Source organism: Macaca thibetana, chromosome 3, assembly GCF_024542745.1.
Source record: "Macaca thibetana thibetana isolate TM-01 chromosome 3, ASM2454274v1, whole genome shotgun sequence".
Classification (NCBI taxonomy): Eukaryota; Metazoa; Chordata; class Mammalia; order Primates; family Cercopithecidae; genus Macaca; species Macaca thibetana.
The window spans coordinates 23423762-23438943 of NC_065580.1; the positions used below are offsets into that span (position 1 = coordinate 23423762).

Below are 15182 nucleotides of genomic sequence, written 5' to 3' on the forward strand. Positions count from 1 at the left end.
TGGAATACACTAAATTTCTTAAATAGTCTTCAAATATTATTAAGTTTACCTCCTAGCTAAACATAATATTAACTTTTTTTTTTTTTTTTTTTTTTTTTTTTTTTTTGAGGCGGAGTCTCGCTCTGTCGCCCAGGCTGGAGTGCAGTGGCCGGATCTCAGCTCACTGCAAGCTCCGCCTCCCGGGTTCCCGCCATTCTCCTGCCTCAGCCTCCCGCGTAGCTGGGACTACAGGCGCCCGCCACCTCGCCCGGCTAGTTTTTTGTATTTTTAGTAGAGACGGGGTTTCACTGTGTTAGCCAGGATGGTCTCGATCTCCTGACCTCGTGATCCGCCTGTCTCGGCCTCCCAAAGTGCTGGGATTACAGGCTTGAGCCACCGCGCCCGGCCCCATAATATTAACTTCTATGGAGAATAAAGACATAATCATTTCTCCTAAGAAAAATTCCATTAAAATCACAGCAGGGCACAGTGGCTCACATCTGTAATTCCAACACTTTTTGAGACCAAGGCAGGAAGATCACTTGAAGGCAGGAGTTCAAGACCAGCCTGGGCAACATATCTAGACCCTATCTCTAAAAAAAATTAGCTGGGCATGGTGGCACACACCTGTAGTCCCAGCTACTCAGGAGTGAGGAGCCAGAAGAACGCTTGAACCCAGGAGTTTGAGGCTACAGTGAGCTATAATCAGGCCACTGCACTCCAGCCTGGAGGACAGAGCAACACCCTGTCTTTAAAAGATATCTAGAAAAGAAAATCACCGAATCACTGGAGACAGGTAACATATTTTCATTACATACATTAAGAGTTTACTTCCAAAGATCTACTATTTGATAGCACAACAGGGTGATGATAGCCAATAATAATTGCACATTTTAAAATAACTAAGAGTATAAATGGATTGTTTGGAAAACAAAGGAAAAATTCTTGAGGGGATGAATGATACCCCATTCTCCACGATGTGATTATTTCACACTGTATGCCTGTGTACCTCTTAAATATATACATCCTTTATGTACCCACAAAAATTAAAAATTAAAAAAATGTTTTTAAAATAGTTTTTGCAGCTGGCATAGTGGCTCACGTCTGTAATCCCAGCACTTTGGGAAGCTGAGGCAGGAGGATCACTGAAACCAGGAGTCCAAGACAAGCCTGGGCAACAAAGTTAGACCCTGTCTTTTTTTTTTTTAAGTGTTTAGGGGCACATGTCATCAGGACTTCACGAGACTGTGTCACAGTAAATAAATTTCTGAAAAGAATCCAAAAATTAAAAAAAGAAGAAGAAGAAGAAGAGTTTACTTGCTTCCTCAATCTTTAAAAAACAAAAAACAAAAAAAAAAACTGAAAAAGAAAATTTCTTACCGGATTTTTGAACAATGAGATGAAGTCAGGTTTGTGTTTCTTTAAAATCTTATCAAGAAGGTGAACAGCTTCAGGTTGTCTTCTCCAAAGAGCATTTCCCACTTTATGCCAAATGTCTTTGTAAGGACCCCATAGACTAGCAGCTTAAAGAAAAAAATAAATGAAACCACCGTCAAAGAAAACATACACTTGAAAAATAGTATGAGGTTACCATCTACACATTTTAGTTACACTCACAGCTACTTTTTCATCTAGGAAGGTATCTTAATTAATATAATTATCAATTATATTATAAATAACTATAATTAGTACGTTACATTAACTATATTAAAAATCATTTAATATAATAAATGATTGATATATTGATTGATATATTATATTGATAATGATTGATGATTGATATGATAATTATATATCAATGTGCTGATTAAGAGACACTAATATAAAAGCATAGTTTATTAAAATTCTCAAGCATTGATATAAAGACATCACTTTATCTGACTCATAAAATAAATCCTGACTTCAGGTCAGGCACAGTGGCTCAAGCCTGTAATCCTGGCACTTCGGGAGGCCGAGGCGGGCAGATCACCTGAGGTCAGGAGTTCGAGACCAGCCTGGCCAATATGGTGAAACCCCGTCTCTACTAAAAAGACAGTAATTAGCTGGGCGTGGTGATGGGTGCCTGTAATCCCAGCTACTCAGGAGATTGAGGCAGGAGAATCACTTGTATCCAGGAGGCGGAGGTTGCAGTGAGCCAAGATCGCACCACTGCATTCCAGCCTGGGCAACAGAGTGAGACAGCATCTCAAAATAAATAAATAAATAAATAAATAAGTGGATCTCTGGCCAGGCGAGGTGGCTCACACCTGTAATACCAGCACTTTCGTAAGCTGAGGCCAGTGGATCACCTGAGGTAAGGAGTTCTGACCAGCCTGGCCTACATGGCAAAATTCTGTCTCTACTAAAATATACAAAAAACTAGCCAGGCATGGTGGCGCACACCTGTAATCCCAGCTACTCAGGAGGCTGAGGCAGGAGATTTGCTTGAGCCTGGGAGGTGGAGGTTGCAATAAGCCGAGATCGTGCCACTGCACTCCAGCCTGCGTGACAGAGTGAGACTCCATCTCAAAAAACAAAAAACAAAAAAATTTAAGCTCCATAAATTAACAGTAAAGTATCAAAGAAGATAAGACAAACAATCCTTGTCTTAAAGCTCACAAGTTGGGGAGATACAATGTACATAAGTGAAATATTCCAGTAAAGGAATATGATTGTTGGCACAAACAATAAAATAATTTCAAAAGATCAAACTGATGGTCAGAGTTGGCTAAGGAATGGCTGCACTCGTGCAGCGTTTGAAGGATGAGGAAAATCTGGGCAACAAACAACAGCTAAGAATAAGTGTGAGCAAAGGATCAGAGACAGGTGTGAGGGTGTGAAAGAGAATTCACAGAGCAGTAGCAAGATTAAAGAGGCAGAAGTAGTGCTTTCAAACTCTGACTATAATCCATAGTAAGAAATATTTCACGTTTCAACCCAGTACACATGTATATACAAAACTGAAACAAAAGTATTATATAAAATACTAAAACTCAGGCTGGCTCTCACCTATAATCCCAGCACTTTAGAAGGCCGAGGCGGGGAGATCACTTGAGGCTAGGGGTTCGAGACCAATCTGGCCAACATGGTAAAAACCGGTCTCTACCAAAAATACAAAAATATTAGCTAGGAGTGGTGGCACACACCTGTAATCTCAGGTACTCATGAGGCTAAGCACCAGAATTGCTTGAACCTAGGAGACAGAGGTTGCAGTGAGCCTAGATGGTGCCACTGCACTCCATCCTGGGCAACAGAGCAAGATTCTGTCTCAATAACAACAATAAAAAACTAAAGTAAATTCATTTATTACATTTAATGTATGTATATTGTGTTCTGATATTTTGTGTTCTATCCAATTTTTGGTGAGGGGTCCACTAAATTGATTTTATCTTTATTGTTTTTAAGATACAGTCTCACTCACTCTGTCACCCAGGCTGGAGTGCACTGGCACAATCTCCGCTGACTACAACTTTCACCCCCTGGGTTCAAGTGATTCTCCTGCCTCAGCTTCCTGAGTAGCTGGGGTTACAGGCGCGCCACCACGCCCATCTAATTTTTGTATTTTTATTAGAGATGAAGCTTCACCATTTGGCCAGGTTGGTCTTGAACTCCTGACATCAAGTAATCTGCCCGCCTCGGCCTCCCAAAGTGCTGGGATTACAGGCGTGAGCCATGGCGCCCAGCCTCTAGTAAACTGATTTTAGACTCACCATTTAAAAAATATGACCCTAAAGCTAAAGTTTCCTGTTTGGAAATAAGCAGATAAGGTAACCCTGTGTTTAGACTCTGAAGGAAAAACTGGTCAAAACCAATCAATTACTCAACAGATGAAACTTAAAACTAACTATAGCCTAAACATTAAAGATTGTAAACAGGTTAAACTGCTGAGAAAACCCAAATCCAAATAAAGTTACCAGGATATAAGAATAACATGAAAGATAACTGTAATGTAATTAAATACATCATAAACCAATGAACAATGATGTCAGATGATGCAATGTAATGAAAAAAAAAATTTTTTTTGAGACACGGTCTCACTTTGTCGCCCAGGCTAGAGTACAGTGGCGCCATCTCAGCTCACTGTAGCCTCGACCTCCTGGGCTGAAGAGATCCTCCCACTTCAGCCTCCTGAATAGCTGGGACTACAGGTGTGCAACCACAACCGCCTAATTTTTGTTTTTTTTTTTTCTCCTTTTTTTGGGTAGAGACGCGGTTTCACCATGTTGTCCAGGCTCATCTCACACTCCTGGACTCAAGCCATCTGCCCACCTTGGCCCTCCCAAGTGCTGGGATGAAAGGCATGAGCCACCACACCCAGGCTGAAAAAAAAAATTGTAAAGGGGAGATATACAGGGAGAGGATGGACTAAACCAGTGGAGCTGGATCATCTATTCATACTTTCATTCACTATCAAATATTTACTGAGGGACCTTATAGATATAGACTGAGCAAGACAGACAGAATCCCAAGCCTCATGGAATTAATAAATTGATAAGACTGACAGACATTAAACAAAGAATTCCAGGCCAGGTGCAGTGGCTCATACCTGTAATTTCAGCACTTTGGGAAGCTCAAGTGTGCAGATCACGAGGTCAGGAGTTTGAGACCAGCTTGGCCAATATGGTGAAACCTCGTCTCTACTAAAAACACAAAAATTAGCTGGGTGTGGTGGTGCACACCTCTAGTCCCAGCTACTCAGGAGGCTGAGGCAAGAGAAATCGCTTGAACCCGGGAGGCAGAAGTTGCAGTGAGCTGAGATCGTGCCACTGCACTCCAGCCTGAGCAACACAGCAAGACTCTGTCTCAAGAAACAAAACAAAACAAAAAAACAAAGAACTCCAAAGATATCAGTATAATAAAAGATATGATGAAGTACAGAGTGCTATGAGAGTATATGAAAGAGAGAACCTATTCCGAAGATTAGGGCAGGAAGTGAAGCGTCAGGTCTTTGATGTGGGGATGTGGAAGAATGGGAATCTGCATATCTAGATCTTCCTTACATAGAGAGATCATCCAATTCCCTGCTTTGCTTCTCCTGCTTTGGTCCCACACTTGCCAATCTTCTGATTAAAAATATAGCTCGACATACAAATTTCTAGTATGAAGAAGGTGTTGACAAAGCAACGTGAATACCTATGCAGACATACTTCCCATTAAAGAGCAATAACTGGCGGACAGGGGTGGTGGCTCATCCCTGTAACCCCAGCACTTCAGGAGGCCAAGGCTAGGAGTTCGAGACCAGTCTGGCCAAAATGGTGAAACTCTGTCTCTAGAGAAATACAAAAATTAGCCAGGCGCAATGGTGCACACCTGTATAATCCAGCTACAAGGAAGTTTGAGGCACAAGAATCGCTTGAATCTGGGAGGCAGAAGTTGCAGTGAGCTGAGATTACACCACTGCAATCCAGCCTTGGCAACACAGCAAGACTCTTTCTCAAAAAACAAACAAACAAATAAATAAATAAATAATAAAATAATAAGAGCAATAACTGGCACACTGGCTTACGTATCTGTCTTTTCTGAATTTGATTAGCGAATAATCAATGAATGGGACCTAATCAACTCTAAATACTCTGAAAAAAATCAGATTTCTGTGCCTGCCAAAATGAGGACCTAGATCCTGGTGACTAGCTGACTTTCCTCAGGATGATTTTCTTGGCCCTCTCTCTAACTGCAAAGGATAGAGTAGGTTTCAGCCTTGGATTCCAGGCCCATGATGGAATTTTTCCTATTAGTAAATGGCAAAGTTTCCAGTAGTAGATGACAAAATGAAACTGGCATCGTAGGACAATGGTGTTCTAGTGTGGCTGATAGACAAGAACAGGCAGTGTCAGGAAACAAGGATAATAGGTAAGTAAGCCACTTATAAGAAAATGGAACCCGGAGGTCAAGGCAGGTGGATCACCTAAGGTCGGGAGTTCAAGACCAGCCTGATCAACATAGAGAAATCCTATCTCTACTAAAAATGCAAAATAAGCCGGGCGTGGTGGCAGGCACCTGTAATCCCAGCTACTCGGGAGGCTGAGGCAGGAGAATCGCTTGAACCCAGGAAGTGGAAGTTGCAGTGAGCCAAGATCGTGCTATTGCACGCTAGCCTGGGCAACGGGAGTGAAACTCCAACTCAAAAAAAAAAAAAATTATATATATATATATATAAAAAAGAAAATAGAACCTAAACTAGGATGAGGACAGTACAGGAGGAAGAAAAGGTCTGTTAGTAACAGAAAGGACTCAGAATAGGTTATCAAATGGCACAAGGTATAAAGGGAAGGTATTAATGATGACTCCTGCGCAAATCTGAAATATACCTTACCAAAGACATTTCAGAAATCTGATGAAGTGCTGACAAAAGTTAATTTTCTCTCCTTCATTTTAAATATTAATTAATACACAATAGGACCTCTGAAAAACTAATAAATTTCCTTGTACTATACATATTTAGTGTAGTAAGCTCAGTGAATGGTAGGGAAAAATCCAATTTTTCCCCCAATAATGGTAGGCATCCAATTAAAGGTCAAAACTCTACAATAGGCCAGGTACAGTGGCTCACACCTGTGATCCCAGTACTGTGGGAGGCCAAGGGAGGCAGATCACTTGAGGTCAGGAGATCGAGTCCAGCCTGGCCAACATGTTGAAGCCCTGTCTCTACAAAAAATACAAAAAAAAAAATTAGCCAGGCATGGTGGCGTGCGCCTGTAATCCCAGCTACTCAGGAGGCTAAGGTGGGAGAATCGCTTGAACCCAGGAGGCAGAGGTTGCAGTGAGCCGAGAGCACACCCACTGCACTCAAGCCTGGAAGACAGAGTGAGACTCCATCTCAAAAAACAAACAAACAAACAAACAAACTCAACAATAAAAAAACAAGTACAACGGCCTACTTAGTTCGTCATTAATATCAACATAGCACCAAAGGGCCAGGCAAGGTGGCTCACACCTGTAATCCTAGCACTTTGGGAGGCTGAGGTAGGCCTCCCAAGGTTCAAGGAGCTTAAGTGCAGGAGTTCAAGACCAGCCTGGGCCACATGGCAAAACCCTGTCTCTACTTAAAAAAAAACAGGCCAGGCGTGGGGGCTCACGCTTGTAATCCCAGCACTTTGGGAGGCCAAGGCAGGCAGATCACAAGCTCAGGAGTTCAAGTCCAGCACGGCCAACATGGTGAAACCCCATCTCTACTAAAGATACAAAAAAAAATTAGCTGGGCGTGGTGGTGCACACCTGTAATCCCAGCTACTTGGGAGGCTGAGGCAGGAGAATCGCTTCAACCCAGGAGGCAGAGGTTACAGCGACCTGAGATCGTGTCATTGCACTCCAGTCTGGGTGACAGGGTAAGACTCCATCTCAAAAAAAAAAAAAAGCTGGGCATAGTGGCTTGTTCTATAGTCTCAGCTACTCATGGGAGGATCACCTGAGTCTCAGAGGTAGAGGCTGTAGTATGCCATGATTGAGCCACTGCAGTCCAGTGTGGGCAAGAGAGTGAAACTTCGTCTCAAAAAAGAAAAACAAAAAACAAAAAAACAAAAACAAAAACAAAAAACACCAAAGGTAGCTACAACAGAGAGTTATCTTCAATCTGCCTTGAGTTTGACCAATTTTAGTAAATACCTTTTTTTTTGTTTGTTTTTTGTGACAGGGTCTTGCTGTCACCCAGGCTGGTGTTCAGTGAGGCAATCACAGTTCACTACAGCCTCAAACTCCTGAGCTCAAGCAACCTCCTGCCTCAGCTTCTCTAGTAGCTAGGATTACAGTTGCGCACCACTAGACCTGGCTAATTTTTGTATTTTTTGTAGAACTGGGGTGTTACTATGTTGCCCAGGCTCATCTTGAAGTCCTAGCGTCAAGTGATCCTCCCTCCTCAGCCTCCTAAAGTGCTGGGATTACAGCAAATACCTTTTTACTGATTACAAATGAAGGGACACTATAAATTTTTCAAAATTACTAAATATGTACTTTTAACATGTAGTTTAGTCAGTTGAGAAATAATTTCTTTTCCTTAATGTTTAGGGATACCTCCAGCAAATCACATTTACTCACTCACTCACCATGTGTAAAGTACTGGTAAGATTACACTGTAGTAAGGAAAAACATTAATCATAATCATACATAAATGTAAAATCTGGTCAGGCGCGGTGGCTCACGCCTGTAATCCCACCACTTTGAGAGGCCAAGGCAGGCAGATCACGAGGTCAGGAGATCAAGACCATCCTGGCTAACACAGTGAAACCCCATCTCTACCAAAAATACAAAAAATTAGCCAGGCGTGATGGCATGCGCCTGTAGTCCCAGCTACTCGGGAGGCTGAGGCAGGAGAATCGCTTGAACCCGGGAGGCGGAGGTTGCAGTGAGCTGAGATCACACCACTGCACTCCAGCCTGGGCAACAGAGTAAGACTCCATCTTAAAAAAAAAAAAAAAGTAAAATCCGACTGTGGTCAGGATATGAAGGATATGAAGGAGAGGTAGCCAGGGCAAGAGATCACATTATAGGGGAATCTGACTTAGCCAGAGAGGCAGGAGGAGAGAATTATCCATGAGGAAGTGATAACTAGGCTGAAATCTGAAGAACAAAAGTGGTAGTTAACTGACAGGTGGGAGGTGAAGACATGCATTCCCGGAAGAGGACATGTGGGTTTCTATGGCAAGAGGGAATGCGACATGTCAAAGAACTCAAAAGGCCAAGAGAGCTGCAGTACAGAAAACGGGTTTGGCAAGATCATCACATAGGGCTCACCTGCCCACGTTAAAGAATTTTGATGGCTGGGCGTGGTGGCTCAGGCCTGTAATCCCAGCGCTTTGGGACACCGAGGCAGGCAGATCACGAGGTCAGGGTATCAAGACCATCCTGGCCAACATGGTGAAACCCTATCTCTACTAAAAATACAAAAATTAGCTGGGCGTCGTGGCGCACGCCTGTAGTCCCAGCTACTCAGGAGGCTAAGGCAAGAGAATCGCTTGAACCCAGGAGGCAGAGGTTTCAGTGAGCCAAGATCACGCCACTGCACTCCAGCCTGGTGATAGAGCCAGACTCCGTCTCAAAAGATTTTGGTTTTTACTCTAAAAGATCAAGTCAAATGAAGATTTAAAATATGAGGACTTTTTGCTCATGCCTATAATTCCAGCACTTTGGGAGGCCGAGGTGGGTGAATCATTGGAGGTCAGGAGTTCGAGGCCAGCCTGGCCAACATAGTGAAACCCCATCTCTACTAAAAATACAAAAATTAGCCAGGTGTGGTGGCGGGCGCCTGTAATCCTAGCTGCTTAGGGAGGCTGAGGCAGGAGAATCTCTTGAATCTGGGAGGCAGAGGTTGCAGTGAGCTGAGATCATGCCACTGCACTACAGTCTGGGCAACAGAATGAGCCCATCTCAAAATAAAAAATAAATAAATAAATAATTTTTTAAAAACGGACTTTCTGAACTACAAGAAACAGAAGTTAACCCTATTGAGAGCTGTTTACAAGGATGGAAGAGACCAGAATGGGTGAAGGAATAGTAGGTATGAAGAGGGAGTCAGTGGGCTGGGCACAGCAGCTCAGGCCTATAATCCAGCTACTAGGGAGGCTGAGGCAGGAGAATGGTTTAAACTTGGGAGGTGGAGGCTGCAGTGAGCTGAGACTGCACCACTGAACTCCAGCCTAGGCAGAGAGAGGGAGGCAGGGAGGAAGGGAGGGAGGAAGGAAGGAGATGGAGTCAGTGAATACTAACAAATCTTTTGACAGGTTTTACTAGGAAGAGGACAGTAAGTGGAGTGAGGCATGAGATTATTAGTGGAGAGAAGGGAAAGAGCAAGACAGAGAAGTGAATATATAAGACAAAAAAGGGTAACAGAAGAAGAACACGATGGGTGGGATTTACATTAGATAGGAAGATAGAGGAAAACTGATTCAAAAGGATGCAGACACACCTAGGTTTATAGGTTTGAGAGTGAATAAAGGGAGTTTATGCAGGTTGGTTCCTATTTTTTCTGTGACTAGAAGTCTGAGGGTTTAGTTAGTCGCAGGTTGAAGATTTGAAGAGTGTGGAAAGGTCTGAAGTAGTCACTGCTGTGAATGGACGAGGTGACCAGACTATCACAGAAGGACTGCCAAGCAGTGTTAATAGTTGCTTATTCACAAGTATGTGAGTGTACTCAGCCAGGTTGATACAGGTCACAAGACCAGTTGTTATACAGCTGAAATACAAGCATAGGTCTTTTTTTTTTTTTTAGACAGAGTCTCGCTCTGTTGCCCAGGCTGGAGCACAATGGCATGATCTTGGCTCACTGCAACCTCTGCCTCCCAGGTTCAAGCGATTCTCCTGCCTCAGTCTCCCAAGTAGCTAGGATTACAGACACCTGCCATTATGCCAGGCTAATTTTTGTATTTTTGTAGAGACAGGGTTTCACCATGTTGGCCAGGCTGGTCTCGAACTCCTGACCTCAGTGATCTGCCTACTTCAGCCTCCCAAAGTGCTGGGATTACAGGCATGAGCCACCACACCCGACCAACCATAGGTCTTAGAACTCTACAATCTCTATATTTTTTCCTTACAACTCTAAGATGTTTGATTTTTTAAAACTAATTTAAAGGAAGCACATAACACAGAATGCAATCTCCACAAATTTTAAGTGTACAGTTCAGCAGTGTTAAGCATATTCACATTGTGCAACAGATCTTCAAAGCTTTTTTCATCTTGCAAAATAGAAACTCTATGCCCCCTAAACAACTCCCCATTTTCCCCTTTCCCAGCTCCTGGCAACCACCATTCTACTTTCTGTTTCTATGAGTTTGACTACTTCAGATACCTCATATAAGTGGAATCATGCAGTATTTGTGTCTTGTGACTGGCTTATTTCACTTAGTATGTCCTCAAGATTCATCCACATTGTTTTATGTGACAGGATTTCCTTCCTTTTTAAGGCTGCATAAAGATATTATGTATATGCATGTATACGTTATGTATATGCATATACATTATGTATATTGCATGTATATGACACATTTCCTTTACCCACTCAACCCGACATTCATTACTTGATGGAAAAAGAGTTCCTTCCCTACCACGTTTAGTTTTTTAAAAAAACCACCTCCTGACTCTTGGCTTTTAAAACTCTTGGTTTTACCGCTAACACGGTAAGACCCCGTCTCTACTAAAAATACAAAAAAAAATTAGCCCGGCGCGGTGGTGGGCGCCTGTAGTCCCAACCACTCCGGAGGCTGAGGCAGGACATTCCTTGAACCCGGGAGGCGGAGCTTGCAGTGAGTGGCGATCGCGCCACTGCACTCCAGCCTGGGCGACAGAGCGAGACTCCGTCTCAAAATAATAATAATAATAATAAGCCAGGCTAGCCAAGCATGGTGGCAGGCGCCTGTAATCCCAGTTACTTCGAAGGCTGAGGCAGGAGAATTGCTCGAACCCGGGAGGCTGAGGCTGCAGTGAGCCGAGATCATGCTACTGCACTCCAGCCTGGGTGACAGGGTGAGACTCCATCTCAAAAAGAGAAAAAAAAGAAAGGAAAATAAATGTATATACCCTGCGCGCTGGCTCACACCTGTAAACCTACCACTTTGGGAGGCAGAGGCAGAAGGATAGCGTGAGGACAGCAGTTCGAGATCAGCCTAGACAACATGGAGAAACCCTGCGTCTACTAAAAATACAAAAATTAGCCCAGCGTGGTGGCGCGTGCCTGTAATTCCAGCTACTCGGGAGGCTGAGGCAGGAGAATTGCTTGAACCTGGGAGGCAGAGGTTGCAGCGAGCCGGGTTCGCATCACTGCACTCCAGCCTGGGAGGCAGAGCAAGACCCCATCTCAAAAACAAAAAATTAAAAAATAAAATAAAATAGAGAAATTATATATAACCACACGTATAACACGCAACCCTTGCTTTTAAGCATATCTAATTGGGAAGGAAGGACAGCAATATTAAGCATGTAACTTCATTACTAACCTTCTAATATATGTCTAATATCATAAAATGAATTAGGTTGTGCTTAAGTAGTAGCACTAAGTAGTTTAAGCACCTAAGACTGGCTTAGAATCATTAGATGTTTAACTCTGGGGACATTACGTAACTATTTGAAGTCTCTATTTCCAAATCTGTAAAATGGTGTATTTAACAGCAACTACTCCAAAGGGCAACTGAATGAGATAAGCACAATAATAAGCGTAAAGCTGGGATATAGTATGTGCTCAGTAAGCATAGCTTTCATTATAATTTATCACAGCGTTTCTGAAATGATTTGATTTACAAAGCAGATTTAGACAACTTTTCGAGAATATCAGTCCGGTGGAAAATAGAACCAATACTTTAAAAAGTGACTGTAAAGAAACAGAAAATGCACCCAGGAAAGAGTCCTTTTAAGTGAGATTCTTACAAGCATTTACCACACAAATGTACTCTTAATCTTGCCCGCGAAGTTCTGAGCATCTCAACCGAGGCATTAACATTCTAAGCGCCAAATTCTTTCCCCGGACTGCTCTGCCCATGAAGGACTTTCTGCATCCTTGCTCCGCCTACTATGCGACAGCAGCGTACCCCAGGAAATATGACAATCAAAATGCACTCACTCATTCAGACACCACTGGAGGGCGGTACCGCCCGAATTGAGAATCACCAAAAGAGGATCCACCCCAAATCTTCCAGAGTTCCTTTACTACCTTCTAGATTCAATTCCACCCCGAAAATCTACAGCTCCAAAGGTACAAGAACATCCAGGGCCTAACCACACCCGCAGAGTTAGGAGACGTCCGCTGAAGCCCCGCCACCCTCTTCCTGACCACCTTTCAGATGGCCGACTTCATCATCGGGAGTATTCGCTGCCTGCAAGATCTCCCACCCTCTAAGAACACCGGCGCCTACTTTCAGCCTCTGCTCGTGGCTGGAAAATATCTCGGGTCCTTTGGCTTCACTGCTGAAGACCTGACGCTATTCCGGCGAAATCTGGACCACAGACGCACAGTGGAACTTGGGGGTAAGGGGGCCAGGCTTAGCCCTGGGCTGTGAGAGATTAAACACCTGGGTCCAGCGGCCCAAGCCTCACTACCTCGACTCTCAAACGCCAACTCAAGGGCTAGAGCCGCAGCACCGACGCGCGCCATTCAAACTGGGGAGGGGTGAGACTCTAGGCCCAGAATTAGGGAAAAGGAGGCACCGCACATAAGTTGGGTCCTAGACTCCGAGAAACCCCACGGTCTCGTCTCTCCCTGAAGACCTGGTCATCGCTCAGCTCAATCATCTCCTTTCTGTCTGGCCACACTTACCCGAATTTACCGCCAAAGGCGTCGCCATCTTAGAGGCGCACTAACAGAGCCCTTCTGCCGCATGGAGGCCCCAGGAAGGGGTGAGGCTGCCCTGAGTGAAGCCTGAACAAAAAGGCACCAGGCTGTCCCCTCCACGCTGGGCCGTCCCAGGCGTACAGAAGGCTCCAGAATCTGCTCTGGGTCACAAGTATCAATTTTCATTGGGATTATTCCCATTCAAATAAGGCGAGGGCAACCACTTCAGAGACACGAGGTCCTCGATCGGACGTTCATCGTGTAGTGCATCCTGGGACTTGTAGTTTCTTTCTAATGATGAATTGGTTAAGTGGAGAGGAAAAAGTAAAGTGGAATAGAAAAAGATATTCTGAGAGTAGTTATTAAAATGACGCCCACTTATGAGATTATAAAAGCCGTAAATTCAAATCATTAGCTCCGTTTCAAGTTAAATCTTCCTTACAGTGGGGAGTGGAGTAAGGTGTGAAGTGTCTACACCTCAAAAAGTCATTGACCAGTTAAAAACTAAGTTTCCGTGACATTTCAATTTACCAAGTATGTTGTGTCAACATAGTTGCGTAGAGCGAAACAAATCATAATTTTTAACTATAAAATTTTCAAATGGATACAAAATTAGCATAGTGAACAGGCAGCATCAATAACGTGGCCAATGGCAGCCCCAACCCACCCTTACCACCCCAGCACCTTATCCTCCCCACCCCCCGCCCCCGATTATTTTGAAACAAATTCCAGACATATCGTTTCATAATCACCAAGTATTTTTCTACCTGAGCAACCAAAGTAGCTGAACTCTCTTTCCTCAGTTGTTAAATTTTAGTTTACTGATTTTCAAACTAAAATATAATCATTGCTATTTACAGCTATGTATTAAGAATTTTACAGCCATTATTTCATTTAATCCCTGCAAACCATTCTATTGGGAAAATGATCTGATTATAGCTATGTCAGCGATGTTCCATGTGCCTTACAATCTCATTGTATCAACTCTCCATCATTCCCATTTCACTGTTGGAAATTAGAATCAAATAATTTAGACAAAAGCACAGAGTATGTTAACAATATCCAGAACTGGCTGGGTGCGATGGCTCATGCCTGTAATACCAGCACTTTGGGAGGCCAAGGTGGGCGGATCACTTAAGGTCAGGTGTTTGAGACCAGCCTGGGCAGCATGGTGAAACCCCGTCTCTACTAAAAATATAAAAATTAGCCAGGCGTGGCCGCACGCACCTGTAACCCCCAGCTGTTCGGTAGGCTGAGGCAGGAGAATCCCTTGAACCTCGGAGGTGGAGGTTGCAGTGAGCTGAGATCATACCACTGCACTCCAGCCTAGGCAACAGAGTGAGTGAGACTCCATTTCAAACAAACAAACAAAAAAGAATATCCAGAACAGAATATTTATTATTTTGGACAAATAATATCAAGTGACACAATGTACATTAAGTTTGAAACACAAAAGTCACTGGTGATTTTTTTCCAGAAGTCATTGTTATATAGAGACAAATGCCAAACTACAATTAAAGTGGTTTTAAGGAGTGAAGTGGGGAAGAGAGAAAGTAAAGGCAAAGGAATATTTCAAGAAGTTTATCATGAAACTGAGAAGAATACTGTGCAGGAACTTGACAGGAAGTGGCATTCAAAGATTTCTCTCTCAGCACAACTGTTACCAGCCTTTCCCTCTCCACACGCACTTTTTAAGCCCACACATTTCCCTCTCCGTAGATAACTTTGCTTTCTATAAAGTAACTCTTTAACTTCCAGCAAGTCCTCTTCACTCATCATTACACTTTACAAGTATTCTCTCACAGGATTCTTCAATTCGTAGCACCTGGGAAATTGCCATCATAAACCCTTCTAAAATTGCTCTTGGTATGTTTACCAGTGATCAGTCATCAAATTCCATGGGCACTTTTCTGAATTATGATAGTTATAGGCCGGGCACAGTGGCTCACGCCTGTAATCCTAGCACTGTGGGAGG

General features: G+C 43.4%; 2 protein-coding genes across 3 annotated transcripts in view; both read right to left on the minus strand.

The window, feature by feature from the left end:
• Positions 1 to 13297, minus strand: part of NUP205 (nucleoporin 205) — a 93058-nt gene extending 79761 nt beyond the window's left edge. For both annotated transcript variants that reach the window (XM_050782369.1, XM_050782368.1), the window contains exons 1-2: positions 13193 to 13297; positions 1360 to 1502 (exon numbers count right to left, since the gene is read on the minus strand). In XM_050782369.1, the coding sequence (XP_050638326.1) occupies positions 1360 to 1502; positions 13193 to 13220 (171 nt within the window). In that variant the 5' untranslated portion in view covers positions 13221 to 13297. The remainder of the gene's footprint in view (positions 1 to 1359; positions 1503 to 13192) is intronic.
• STMP1 (short transmembrane mitochondrial protein 1) overlaps positions 1 to 15182 on the minus strand; it is a 360766-nt gene that overhangs the window by 107467 nt on the left and 238117 nt on the right. The gene's annotated exons all lie outside the window — the stretch shown is intronic.